The following is a 14,564-nucleotide window of genomic DNA, read 5'->3' on the forward strand; positions in this document are numbered from 1 at the left end:
CTAACCTATTTGTCGGTGCCCTTTGCAAATCACATCATACTTGTTGGAAGCATTTATTCAGACCTGGTCCTTTTTTTGCAGCCATTGGATGAAATTCAAATCACTGCTTAAAGCCCAAGTGAATGGCTTTGCATGAAGTAACAATGTAGGTGTGGAGGGGGATGTCCAAGTCTCTTCTCAAAATGAAACTTAGGCACCTTTTTGGAAAAATGTAGCCCTGGACGTTCTTTGGGGAAGCAACTACATTATTATGTGTTTGCACAGTTCCTTGCACAAGTCCTCAGTCGCGGCTGGAGTCTCTGGGTGCTACCATAGTAGAAAACAGTAGACTCCAAATTATCTGAATAGCATGGGGGAGACTGATTTCATTTGCCGCAGCGGGGTGGTGTACTCCATTGCCAGGGGCCCCTCCTCCTCGCAGTCCTGACAAGGGTCTCTACTCTGCCTCCCTCACTCCCATGACAGCAGGGCTGCAGAGGGCTCCCTGTTCTGCTGCAGGGCCAGCAATCTCCATCCTGCATGCGCAAGGTGCAGGGCAAAGACCGCCCCCAGTCAGGACCCTTTGTCCTGCCAGGACTGCAGCCGTCCCTGCACCTTTCGCCTCCAAGGACTGGATGTCACTGGCCCTGCAGCAGAGCAGGGAGCCCTGTGCAGCTCCGCTGTCATGGCCCTGCTCGTTCACTCCTGTGACAGTGAGGCTGCAGAAGGCTCCCTGCACTGGCCCAGGAGCCATTCCTCAGCAGCAAGGTGACAACTGCAGGAGATTCTCTTCACAATCCTGGGTGGGATAGGGGGTGGGGGCATCTGCTCTATTATCCAAAACTCCCCATTATCCAAACCATTCCCTTGTCCCAGGGATTCAGATAATGCCAGAGATCTGGATAACAGAGTTTCAGATAAAATGGGCGTGTGCTGCTATAATCAACAACAGGAAATCTGGGAAAATACAAAATTCTTCAAGACTTTTCCTGAAATTTAGATAAAACTCTCTGAACACAATGTTCTGACCTTTACAAAGTACCCCTTTTCGCCATGTTAGGATTACTACTTACACCCAGACCAAGAGTTTGCATAGCTCTCTGGGAAAACTTCACTGAAACCAAAGAGACTAAAGCCTTAATATAGTGGATCTTGGCACACAGAAGAGCAGTATATAAATGACAGCATTCTTTCATAAGTCAGAGTGTTCAAACCACACTAGACTGGGAGAAGTGGCCATACATTTGCTACAGTTCAGTTACAGAAACATTGCTGTGGGGTTTAAGTGTACTCCAAAATTTTCAGAACTATACAAGGACCATTGATCTGAATCTGTTATAATTAGGCTTGGAAGGATTAGATTTTTATTGGTAAAAGGTCAATAAAAGCTGATTTCACCATGCACACACAAATTGACAAAAATATTATCACTGATAATAACCAAATTTGCTGCTTGAGTTAGAGTTTGATTTAAGGCAATTTACTTTAATATTTTGACATACAAAGTTTTAACGTTTTTGAATCTCCGTGTCTTTCCGTAAATAATTGTTTGACCCCCCCACTCTGATTCTCCCATAAATTTGTACAACTGTGAAAAATTTAAATCAATATTGAAAAAATGCTTCACACATTCATTTGTGCTACTGAGAAAATTTAAAATAAAGCAATGTTATCCATTACAATTATAACAAACAATAAAAATTAAATTCTGCCAAGCCTCGCTATAATGGATTGGGAAGAATACAGATTGAAATAATGTGGATGATTACACAGTGTGGTACAGTCAAAAGGTTTTAACGCCATGAGTTTGGGATGACTGCAATCTTCAGAAGATGTGACAAGCCAGTCATTCTAAGTGAGAGGATGAAGATATAAAGACAGGAAGAAATTGCGGCCAATGGATTTTAGGAACTTTCTGAAGTTCTAGTAGCTCTTCTGTGCATAATAATGTAGAGATGTTACGGTGTGATCGCTCATGTTAGAAACAAATATGTTACACCAATTGAAAGGGACATTCAAAATCTCCATGGGATAAAACACTCGCTTCTAGTCCTGATGGTTCACAAGATACTGGAAGCTAAATATCGTTGGTCCATGAGTATTTCCTGTCCTGCATCTCAGACCAGTGTAAATGGAGAGAAAATCCACATTTGGGGAAAGAAGGAATCACATTCCCACTGTTTATCATGTGGACGTTGCCAACAGATATGCAGCATGTAAATAATGCGGTAGGTTTTGTTTTAAAGGAGATAATTGTTTCTATTTAAACTGTTTAAACAGAATGAAGAACCAACTCCTGTCCTATGCTGCATAGTTATGCTAATGAGTACAGACGACCTTCATGGTCTCGACACAACTGACAGGACAGGTTCCTAACTGAATAACCATAGAACTGCTAGGCACAGGGACGTGCCAGGGCACTGTGGACAGCGGTGCATGGTTTGCAGGGTAGGGGCATCAGCAGCTCTCCCGACTGGCTAGCACATATGCAGTGTTCTGCAGTTATAAGGTAGGCGGGGGTTACAGATGCTGGTCTATAACAAATGAGCAGCTGTGTGCACCTGACCCATCTGCATGTCCCATTAGGGAATCCTGCCCTGACTGGCAGACAGCAGCACCACAGCTTCCCTTCTCATTGCTAACCAGGATTTGACCTTAAGGCAGGATAAGTTTGAAGGGTCTCTCTCAGAAACTAGATTTAACCCTAGCCCTAAAGCACTGGCCTTATTTAAACACATTTTCTATCAGTCCTGGAGAGGGAACTTTGTGAAGTGGTTTATAATACAAAGTTCATTAAGAAGATCGCAGAATTAATTTAAGTCCACTTGCACCTATTTCAGGAGAATGATTTTCTGTTCCCCTGGATTACATACCAAGCTGTACAGGTGACAGGCAAGGACTGATCTACTGAGGCACAAAAGTTTTCCTGCTAAAGCCTCTATTTAGTAAGTTGGCAATTATTTTAGCCATAAACTGCATTTTAAAACATAATCTTCTCTTTAAACTCACAGAATAGGTGTTCGGTTCAAATGAGTACTTCCATTTTTAGCTGCCAACAAACCCACTGATGAGATAACCAAGGAAGTGCTATCTATATCCCCAGACAAAACCACTTTGTTAAGATGGAGTTAAGTCTCAGATACACTGCAAAGGAAGCTGAAGTTATAAATAAAAAACAAGCACTATAAACAGAGAAACCTTTAAGGGTGCCATGTGACTGGAAGAGACTTCAAGGATTAGGTCTTGTGTAAATCAGCGTAGCTCTATGGAAGTCAGCAGAGGTGTGCCAGTTTATCCAGAAATTATGCATCTTACAAAGTAGGAGTAAAGATGGGAAGACTGAGGATGGTCTCACTAGAGAGGGCAAAAATACTAAGATCACTTTTGGTGCCGTAAGTGTGAGTTTCCAAACGTTCAAATCTTTCACGTTTAACTTTAACTCTTCTTCTCCAGTGAGACCATCCTCAGTCTTCCCACCTTTACTCCTAGTTTGTACAATCCATAATTTCTAGAAAAACTGGCTCCCCACTGACTTCCATGGAGCTATTCTGATTTACACTGGGTGATGCTTTAGGTCACTTCCAGTCATGTGGCACCCTTTAAAAGTACATCACAGTCTGGTGAACTATTCAGATTTTCTTAATACACCCGGGACTAGCTTTCACCTTTCCTTGGCTAAGATTTGACACTATTCAGTACAAATGAAATCCTGGCCTCAAAGTCAAAATGAGTATTTTGCTCTTGACTTCAATGAGGCCAAGATTTCACCCTAGATCTTTTGGTGCTTCAAGGAAAAGCAATTTTTAAGATGAGATGTGTTAAAGAATTCTTGAACAGAGTTTTCAAACCATGAACACCACAATCCTCCTCCCCAGAGTCCTGCATCTTACAACTGATTTGTCCAAATCACCTCAAATTCAGAACAAGCACTGAAGAATCTGCAAACACTGAAGAATTTGCATCTGAAGAAGTGGGGTTTTTTTACCCACGAAAGCTTATGCCCAAATAAATCTGTTAGTCTTTAAGGTGCCACTGGACTCCTTGTTGTTTTTGAACAGACACTTGTTATTTGTTCACATGCAAAATAAGAAATGGAAATGACCTTTGAAAGAGGATTTTAGAGGAGATGGGTGGATCACAGCCAGGCAAGTCTCAACCTTAATACGCTATTATTTGATAATGCTGTACAGCTCTGGTAGCCTGTTTAGCATTACAAACATAGGTCACTCAGAAGGAAGACAAATGTTGGTATATTTAACACCTCCAAATGTTTGTACATTCAATTACAGGTCTGTCACATCTTATGCTGGGGTTACGTTCCGCAGTCAGCGCATAAAGCAAAAATTGCATATAGCCAAAATTACATTGAGTGTAATGGCGGGCGGAATCACCCACACTACAGGTACAGTATTAAAATTGTTATTTTTCTCTTTTTTTGTGTTGTTTTTGCCAACCGCATAAAGCTGAAATCGTGCATGTTAAATGCGTGTAAGATGCGACAGACCTGTACCACCATTTCCTCCACTAATAATCAAAAGCAAGAAAACAACATGGAGGCATCTGTGTTCATATATTTAAGCAAACCTGAATGAATAAGGCTGATCCTCCTTTACCTTAAATCAGGTGTAACCCCACCGAGGTCATAAGTATAAAACTAATATAAGAAAGACTCAAATCACACACTATGAGCAGAGAATCACAAGCCCTTCTATACAGCCACATCATTACATAACAGAATGTGGCCTAATATGCCTACTTTAAAATCCGCTGTGCTTTATACCTGCTCTAATGAGTAGCTAGAGATATAGGGATACATTTTGCTCTCAGCTATACTGGTTCTATGGTTCCTAGGATTTCACTAATATTGTTGACAATGGAATTGTCCCACATTTGTTTTTATTTGATGAGAGCTGGGTTTTGAGAATATAAAAATAATGCATACTCTAAGTACAGAGGTTTGGGTTTGATTTGCCTGCCCTTCTCCATTCATGAAGGAGCTCTCACTGTTTGCCATGTGCAGGTACTTGAGCTTCCAGATTCTTTCTTCATTTCTCAGCCTATCATTCATCAAAAAACAGAAGATTTCTCTTTTGTCCCTCCAAATGAACAGCATGTCCTCTACGTCAATATTTCCTTTAGCTCCACTGCAATGCTCAAACTGTACAATCTACATCCAGAATCAGATTATAGTTTCCTCGTCTTTAAGGAATCTGACGCAGATACAGTTTTAAATTGGTAATAAAGCCACACTTATGGGTAAAAAAAGTCCTATAAAATTTAATGTGGACAAAACCAATAGAGTCCTTTAATGGTTACTCTAAAACCCGGTAGAATTTAATAGACATTTTTAAAACCTATAGAATTCTATACCAGAGATATAATTGTGATTAAATTCTATAGGCCTTTTCCATAAGGGAGGAAGCCATCAAGCTCCAAATCACGGTTTTATTTCCATATAATATGAAATTAAAGCTAACTCTGTTCTTTTCTAGTGACCTATTTAGCACTAGAATCTCAGGTCATTCATAAGCAAGCTATGTGTGTCAGTTAATTATACATATTGGACTCTACCTTCTGAATTAATTATTCCAGTGTTAAATGCCACTATTTTTCTCCTTGTCCACAACAAAAGGAAAATGCCCTGATGGAAAAGGACATTAAAAGTAGTGATATTTAGAAAGCATATTTTCCTCTTTAATAACAGATTATGAATTAATTTAGTCAGATCATGGCCCTAGTCTTTTGCTGCTGTTATTTAAGCTTTGGCACACAGCTCTGGTCACTGCACCTCAGTTCTGCTTTGCAACAACCCATGTATTCTAGTATTGTTCCTCTGTTGAACAGACACTGCCATGCATGCCAGACTGTGCTGACGTGCCTGGTAAATATAGGCAGCCCAATTCAGCCTTGGTGTAAGCAGGTGCGGGTCCACTGGAGTCTATACACACGAACATAGGTTAACAAAGCAAACTTGGAATTCAAGTCTTCTGACGTAAAAGGCTAGGGTCCTTCTGTGTCCCATCACAAAACCTAGCCAGTTGCTGATTTGAGACCTCTCTGCTATATAGCATAATTATGGGCCAGGCTGTATCCCCTATATTTGTGCAAGTAGACCTCTCCACTTCCACAAAGCTACGTGAGGGGGCTCAGCAATCCTCATAGTAGTACCCCCACCACCCTATGAATCCCGTACAGGCGTGTCGGGGGTCTAAGCTGGAAGGAGGAGTGGAAAGTGAGAGAGTCAAGGGGAGAAGAAGCTGGGTGGATGGAGGGGGAGCAATGTGGAAATTAGGTCAGAAAGGACAAGATAGCCTGGGACTGTATTATTTTTTCTATGGAGCCCTGTGTGCACTTGCAGTTGGGGGAATCCCTGGCAATGTGGCTCCAACTGAGCTGCACTACCAGGCAGCATCCCCGACCCCGCACAATCAGGGACCAGAGGCAGCGTGAAGGGACAGGCCTCCACATGGATGGAAGATCTCTGGGGATTATTATTGCTATTTACTTGTATTACTGAGATCAAAGCCCTGTTGTGTTTGTGCAGCACTCAGCACACGGTGAGAGAGCAGTCCAAATGATTCAGAGTTTAAATCTAAATAGAGAAGACGGACAAGGGGGATAGGAGGATCAAAGGGGCAAAGTGGCTTTGCCAAGGTCACACAACAGGCCAGAGTTGGGAATAAAGCTCAGATCTTCTGATTCTCAGTCCAGTGCTCAGTTCACTAGCTCACACACTCCCCTGCCAGGTATGAGGGTGGGCCCCTGGGCAAACCCACAGGTGAAGCAGGATGAGGTTCAGGAACCTCCATGAATGAATTCTTGCAGAGAGTCCCTCCCTCACATCCCACCACTGTGATTTTTTTCCAGGAATGGAATAATGGGGGCCAATAGTGTCACAATCGTCTCAGGAAAGCAATATATTTAAATTAACCGCAACTATTCACAGTGCTCATGTGTGCTAAGTTTGAGGAACTGGTCATTATAAACATGTAGAGGACACCACTTCATGCCCTGTTTATTATGCATATACACCGAGTACATCATCCTCAAGCAGCTCTACACTTAAAGAGATGTTAGCATTATCACTCACCGTAAAACGCCAGAAGACAGGAAATTCAGAGAATGCTTAAATGGTGCTCAGAAGTTGGTCTGACATTCTGCCATGTGCAAGCATGAGTTAAAGCCAAGATTTTTAGCTTTCTTTCTGAAATTCCTTATTACTGGAGCCTTTATATTCAATTAACTTTTTCAAATTTTTGCAGTTTAAAATACAACTAGTTGAACCTATTACATTTTAATATATATAAGTATTAATATAATGTAGCAGACATGACTTCTACCTGGAAGTAATAGAATTAGTTCAGCCATATAATTTTGATTAATGACAGACCTAACATTAAGAGAAGACTCACACTATGCCTTATGTGCCAGACCTCCACAAACACCTTGAGCTGTGGCAGACAGGCTTATTACTCACAATAATACATATAGTTATTCACAATAATGCCTATGGTTATTCACATCACAGGCTCATAAGAACTCACTTCACTGCATTTTGGCCTCAGTCCTCTACTCAGGCACAAACATCCATCTATATCAGAGGTCAGCAACCTCTGGCACATGGCTCGCTAGGGTGACCAGACAGCAAGTGTGAAAAATCAGGACAGGGGGTGGGGGGATAATAGGAGCCTATATAAGAAAAAGACCCAAAAATCGGGACTCTCTCTATAAAATCGGGACATCTGGTCACCCTACGACTCGCCAGGGTAAGCACCCTGGCAGGGATGTGCTGGCCGCGGCTTCCCGCCTCCCCCATTGGCCTGGTACAGCAAACCATGGCCAGTGGGAAGACGGTCGGCCGAACCTGCCGATGCAGCAAATAAACAAATTGACCCGGCCCGCCAGCGTGCTTACCCTGGCAAGCACGTGCCAGAGGTTGCCGACCCCTGATCTATATAGATTTGATTACAGAATTGAAGCCTTACACTATATTTTGAGAAACATCAAAGGGCCTAATTCAACCCTTGGATACCCATTGCCAGCTTGCTTTCAAACCATGGAGTGGGAACCACCAGCACATATCTGAAGGAAAAAATATTTCCGACACACAAAAATAGGGGCCTTTTTTGTGTATTTGTTTTTTCTCAATTTCAGCTGGGTCTAACTTTTTTCAGCAGCAACTGTAGGCACAACTGATGTTATTTAGGCATCTATTAATATTGTAGACCCTACAATGTAGAGTCTACAATATTGCAAAGATATAAGCAGCGTTTAGGCATCTAAATAACTTTAATTGCAACTGCAAGTAATGCATTTAAAAATTTCACCTTCTAAGTGCAAATTCAAAAATCAGCAAATAAGTAACTTCATTCCTGTCTTCCTAAACTACTAAAGGCCAAATTTAGACCTAATGCAACTTCAATGACTGGAGTTACCCCAGTGCAGGAACCGGGCCCCTAGGTTAAGAAGCTTGTTGACAACATGCACGTTAGACTGACCTCTACCCAGTCACAGCAAATCTGTCATGTCTGTAATGGTGTTGATTCACTGTGAATCATCAAAACCTACTCCATCCATACTGCAACCATCTTAAGCCATCGCAGCGCCCTTCTCTGAAAGCACCAAAGCAACTAGCTGTTGTACAGTTTATAAATGGAGAAACCTACAATGACTATGAAACAGGGCCGCCCTGAGGATTCAGGGGGCCTGGGGCAAAGCAATTTCAGGGGCCCCTTCCATAAAAAAAAAGTTGCAATACTATAGAATACTATATTCTCGTGGGGGCCCCTATGGGGCCCGGGGAAAACTGCCCCACTTCCCCTCCCACCCCCCGGTTGGCCCTGCTATGAAAAAAGTAAGGAAAAAATATACACTGTGAAGTTAGCACAAAAGAAATTATTCACAGTTTAGAAAAGCAATCCAGAAAGTCAACCCAATCAGCTCAGTGTCCAGGTATTGTAGGACATGAAAATATTTATTTTAAGAGAGTTCATTTTAACTGAATGCTTTAAAGTCTTTTAATGATGTTGAAAGGTCATCAGTTCATGCTATTAAAATTTAGTCAGCCCTTAAAAAAAAAAAACCCACACACCAACCTGATCATGCATATATAATGCAGACTTCTCTGAGGTGCACTTCAGTGCTCTGTTCTCATAAAAGAGTAATGACTAGTGGGCCATCATATGCAACCATCCTGCTGCCTTTGCCCAAAAGAAAAATGGATTGTACTAAAAAGACAATCAATAGCCATCTTCCCAGAGCAGACCATACTGGACCACTGCTTGATACAGCAAAAGAACCAACTCATTTTGCAAAATATTGCCAGAAATTAAAGAAGTCCGATTTAAAATTTCAGGTTTAATTATACATCAATTTCAAAAACTACGTTAATGCAACATTACGACAGATTTATACATGCAGACAAGTACAACGAAGTGTTCAAAGTTGCCATTACTACAGCAACCATCTCTCAGCTTTCTTGTGCATATGTAGCATTCTCAGTTACTGTATATATTTGCCCTAATTGTGCAAACATTTATGCATATGAGCAATCTTACTCCCTGAAGTTAATTGGACGACTCAAAAGTAGCAATAACTATTGCCCCAATCTCGCTCCCATTGAGATCAATGGCACAGGGTCAGGCTTTCTGCCCAACATCATTGGCAGGGTCAGGCCCTACAGTATTAACTTTAATGTAAAATGATGGGCCCATGTGCAAAGCCGAAGTAAAATACTTCATCCAGAGATGCTGTATGTCAGTGGTCGCCAACCAGTCGATCGCGATTGACTGGTCGATCGCAGAGCCTCTGACAGTCGATCGCAGTCTCTGGCTGCTAAAAGTCCAGCGGCGCAGCAGGGATAAGGTGGACTCCCTGTCAGGCCTGGCCCCGGGCCGCTCTCAGAAGCGGCCGGCACATCCCTGCGTGTGTGTGGGGGTAGGGGATCTTTGCAAGCTGCTCCTGCCTGTAGGCACCACCCCCGCGGCTCCCATTGGCCAGGAGCGGGAAACTGTGGCCAATAAGAGAGACGGGACAGTGCCTGCAGGGAGGGGCAGCATGCGGAGACCCCCCTGCCCCTCCTAGAGGCTGCAGGGACATGCTGGAAGCTTCTGGGAAAGGCGCGGGGCCAGGATAGCCACAGAGCCTGCCTTAGCCCTGCTGCACCGCCACCGCACCACCACCCAACTTAAGCACCCCTGCAAAGCAGAACTGAGGTGCAGTGACCGGAGCCACCCAACTTAAGCACCCCGGAGCGGAAGCCCACACCCCTCCTGCACTCCAACCCTCTCCCCAGCCTGAGCCCCCTCCCAGAGCCAGCACCCCATGCCCCCGCCTCATCCCGGAGCTCCCTTCTGCACCCATACTCCCTCCCAGAGCTTGCACCCCTCACCCCCACCCCCACTTCAACCCCCTGCCCCAGCCCAGTGAAAGTGAGTGAGGGTGGAGGAGAGTGAGCAACAGAGGAAGGGGAGATGGAGTGAGTGGGGTGGGGCCGAAGGGAACAGGACTCGGGGAAGGGGCAGGGTAGATCCTGGGTTGCATTTATATTCAAAAAGTGATCTTGTGCTTAAAAAGGTTGGAGACCCCTGCTGTACGTGGTAGATGGGAGTAAAAGACCTTTCCCCTGGTGGTGCACGCAGCACCTGCATAGTCCCTGTGTAACTGGTTGCTACTACGTACTTAGAGGATGTCTACATTGGGACACTCAGGAAAGTTAAGGCAAATCAACTAAAACCATGAAGTCAGTGCACATAATTTAAAGCACATTAACCCCCATGTGGCTGCTCTAATTCAGGGGTAAAGTGGTCTTAGTTAATTGTAACTTAATTCTCACGATGAGCTTTCTACACAAAAAGGTTCATCAATTGATCTGTGGGGAACACTGCCTTGAAATGGTAGGTAGTGTGGAACCACACTAGTTTTGCTACGTTTAAGCAGGTTCTCTCATGGAGGATTTGGCCCTCAATAAATATATAAAGTATGTGTGGTGTACAGTTGTTGCAGAATCCATAACTTTAAATTTACTGACTTCTGTGTGTGTAAGATCTCCAAAAAAAGATTTTCAAACAAAAATGTTGATGACTATGATAAAAGGTTATCTTCATTGAAATTTTTCACAAAGAAAAAAAAAAAAAAGATTACCCAGACAACTCCATTTGGAAAACTAAAAAAAAAAAAAAAAAAAAACACAACCAGGTGATTCAACTTTCTTCCAGCCTTTCAGTTGGAAGAATAATGATACGTTTCAGTTTAAGAGTAATTTTTGGAAGGGCTCAGAATGAAAGCAAAGGGACTCAACTTTTGGAAGATGTTGGGAAATCCTTATTAAAATTCTGTCCCCAAATTAAAGGAAGAGTTGTACTGATTGATTTGCCTTTAATAGTTTTCACCCTCTCTCTGAATACTGCTAAATCATCATACGGGACTTGATGCCGAAATTATTGGGTTAAACCTCATAATCTCTGTTATGAAGAAAGCCAGACTAGATGTTCACAATTGTCCCTCCTAACCTAAATTTCTGTGACTCCATAATATGTATATATTTGTAGGAACCGTTTGTTAAAATAGTAGCTGCTGCACATGTACTGCATATGTACAGCTTTTCCTAAGTTTCATCAACAGAAAACAACTTCAGACTCAACAGAAGGACCTTATAACAAGAGGTCATGGACCTATTTCCTGACATTAATTTCTACCAACTTTAGGGCATACTCTAGCATACTGAGCTCCTTATGATAGCAAGAGCCTAGGCAGTCATTGGTAACTCCATGAAGGAAGTCTAAAGTTTAAATGTAAAAGATAGATAAACAAAAAAGCATCCTGCCTACCCAAAACAAAAGGATAGCAATCCACAACCACAATTAAGATTTAGTCTATAAAAACCAGACAATTAGGCGCTATTTTAATTATTGCCTCTTGCCCCACTCTTTGCAAGGCCTAACACAATGTCAAGGATGCAAAGCATAAAATATAATGTTTTTAATATAACATATACTGCCACTCCTTTCTTACAATGTTCTTCCCATGTAACCACCAGCTGGCTACATTCCCTTCTTTCATTGCCCATTTATAGAATCACACTGCAGACATATGCAATAAGGAATATTTAACAATGTTGTGTTTGCTAATCGTCAGCATTAGTAGTCATGTGCCCCCTACTCAGTCTGGAATAGACTCAAGCAGATGTCTCAATATTCCTCTCAAAGGTTAGTCTATAAGACCAAAAGGAGCACCGGGAAATACATTTCTCCTCCTATTGCATTGCCTCACTGTACCCCTCTGCATGGAAACTATAGGAATTCAAGACTTGTTCCTTTCTGCATCATAATACGCTGAAACAAACAGTGCAAAGTAGCTGTATTCCATTGCACAGATACCTACTGGAAGGTCTAAGTTATTTCATGCTGCTTTTTGTTACAAGAAAATTTTCTCAGAAAATTGCTTCCTTAATCCAACCATGTCCATGAGCAGAACTGATCATACAATTGCCAGCTTTATTTTTCTACCACCTATGCAGGAGAAAAGGTTTCAGGGTTTACTACCTTGTGTCTGGAATCAATACATCTTTCAATACATTTCATCCTTTCGCAGTCACTGATCTCTTAATCAGCAGGCAGAGAAACTTCTCAAAGTTACTCCCCGGTAGAATATTCAAGATCACACTCTCATACGTTGGCTGACATCTAGCTCAAAAATGCTATTGATCATTTGGGTGTGATTAGTCCATGGCTTCTGCTTTTAAAACATCTGACTCTGGACAACACTAAAGCTCAACCAGCAGCAACCGGTGGCACCAAATACACTTCTGTCTCTCCCCCACCCACTGCCACTAAAAGACAGGAGAAATACACTGAAAAGCAGGCGCCTCGGTAAAGAAAGAAGTACTTACATCCCTGAATTTGTTCCAGTATTTATCTCTCTCATACTGCGAAACGGTGCTCAGCCACTTGTCGTTGTCCAAGAAATTGCCACTGTTGTGGTGACTGGGGAGGGTTTCTGGATGCCTGCCTTCCACTTGCAGAAAACACCAAGCAACAATTACCACTATCCTAGTCATCTGCAAAGAGAGGAGCAGCAAAGCGAGCAGAGCTGGGGGGGTGAGCGGCAGCCAGGTTTGGGGGGCGAGGTGTGTGTGTGGGGGGGCGTTGCCTCTGCCACAGCAGCGCTGCCCGGGGAAGCCTTTGCACTGCCTGGATGGGGAGGTGGCTGGGAGAGCCTCCAACCAGCCCCCCAATAACCCCCCGGCCCCGAAACCGAGCTGCAAGCGGCCCAGCCCGGCAGGGGCGGCCAGGCGTTGCCCGCGGGCAGGAGGAGAAGTTGCCTTTCCGTGCAGCCCTCCCCCGACTCCGGGGCGCAGAAGCCCCAGCGAACCCCCCGTCCGGGGACAGGAGCCCGCCCGCCCGCGAGCGGAGCGGGGCGCGGCGCGAAGTTTGCAGGCACTTACCTTGGGGCCGCCCGGGGCGCTCGGCTCGTGCCGCCGCCGCTGCTGGTTCCCTGCCTGTGGCTCGGAGACGCGGCGAGCCCCGACACGGCTTCGCCCCGCCGCTTTGTGCGCCTGTCTGGAGGTGCGCGCTGCGCTGCCCGCGGGCGGGCGGGCGGGCGGCCGAGAGGCGAGATCTGGCGCCATCTGCCGGCCGAGGGCGGGCGCGGCCGCCGATGCTGCTGCGGAGGCAGAGGGAGCAGCTGGGCGGGGGACAGCTGCTTTCTGAGCCCCAGCAGCACTCTAACTCTGTCGGGCTCCAGGGCGGGTAAGGGGACAAGAGGGGCCCCACCACACCCACTTTGCCAGCTGCCAAATCCCTCTGCTCCCAGCCCCACACGCCCGGGGACCCCCTGCCCTAAAAAGGGGGGAGGACACAGCCCCACCTGTCATGGTGACCAACATGGTAACAAGGGGCTCCCACAAAGTCCCCCCTCCCGCCCCCCTGGGCTTGCAGCACAGCCAGGGCAGGGGAAGGGCAGCCAAGCCCTGGGAAGAGGCGGGTTCCCTTTGCACTCAGGCAGGAGGCAGAAATTTGGGCAAACAAGATTATAGTCACGTCCCTTCGTGGGCGTTTTCAGACCTTGCTCCTTGGAAAAAGCCACGGAGCCTATTGATCGTGTGGGACAGCGCTAGGGCTGCACTGTAAGGTCGGGGTGGCTGGATGGAGGAAGGGGCCGAGGGCGCCTTTCAGAACTTCTAGGACCTTTGGGGTATCCTGGGCAGGATTTTTTTTTCATGAAACACGTGACATTTGCTAGAGTCTGGTGCCTCCCAAAGCCAGAAAATTGCTCCTCAGAAAAACCTTCATGAGGCCCAAGCAGGATAAAACCCATCTCTGGCAGGCTGGATTGGCAGTGTGCAGGGAGAAGGTGACTTCAGCAGAGGCATGGAAATCATATTGACCTTCCCTTAGTGGTAGAGTTTTGGCAAAGGACTCCCTGCCCGCCCCCATGCTCCTTCCTTCTAAGAAACTCCTGCTTGGGATCCCAACATCAAAGAGGAGAGAAGAGATCCTTATTGGAAAATGGACACCCTCAAAAAAGAGAAAAAGACGCCATCCATATACCCAAGGAGAGCAAAAAGACTTGAGGGGGAATAAGTC

At 44.7% G+C, this 14,564-nt stretch overlaps 1 protein-coding gene across 2 annotated transcripts in view; it reads right to left on the reverse strand.

Annotated features, from left to right (window-relative positions):
• Window positions 1-13,521, reverse strand: part of SPOCK1 (SPARC (osteonectin), cwcv and kazal like domains proteoglycan 1) — a 474,634-nt gene extending 461,113 nt beyond the window's left edge. For both annotated transcript variants that reach the window (XM_039486677.1, XM_039486676.1), the window contains exons 1-2: window positions 13,424-13,521; window positions 12,869-13,036 (exon numbers count right to left, since the gene is read on the reverse strand). In XM_039486677.1, the coding sequence (XP_039342611.1) occupies window positions 12,869-13,036 (168 nt within the window). In that variant the 5' untranslated portion in view covers window positions 13,424-13,521. The remainder of the gene's footprint in view (window positions 1-12,868; window positions 13,037-13,423) is intronic.
• Between the last annotated feature and the right edge of the window lie 1,043 nt (window positions 13,522-14,564).

Source organism: Mauremys reevesii, linkage group 8 (genome assembly GCF_016161935.1).
Source record: "Mauremys reevesii isolate NIE-2019 linkage group 8, ASM1616193v1, whole genome shotgun sequence".
Taxonomy (NCBI): Eukaryota; Metazoa; Chordata; order Testudines; family Geoemydidae; genus Mauremys; species Mauremys reevesii.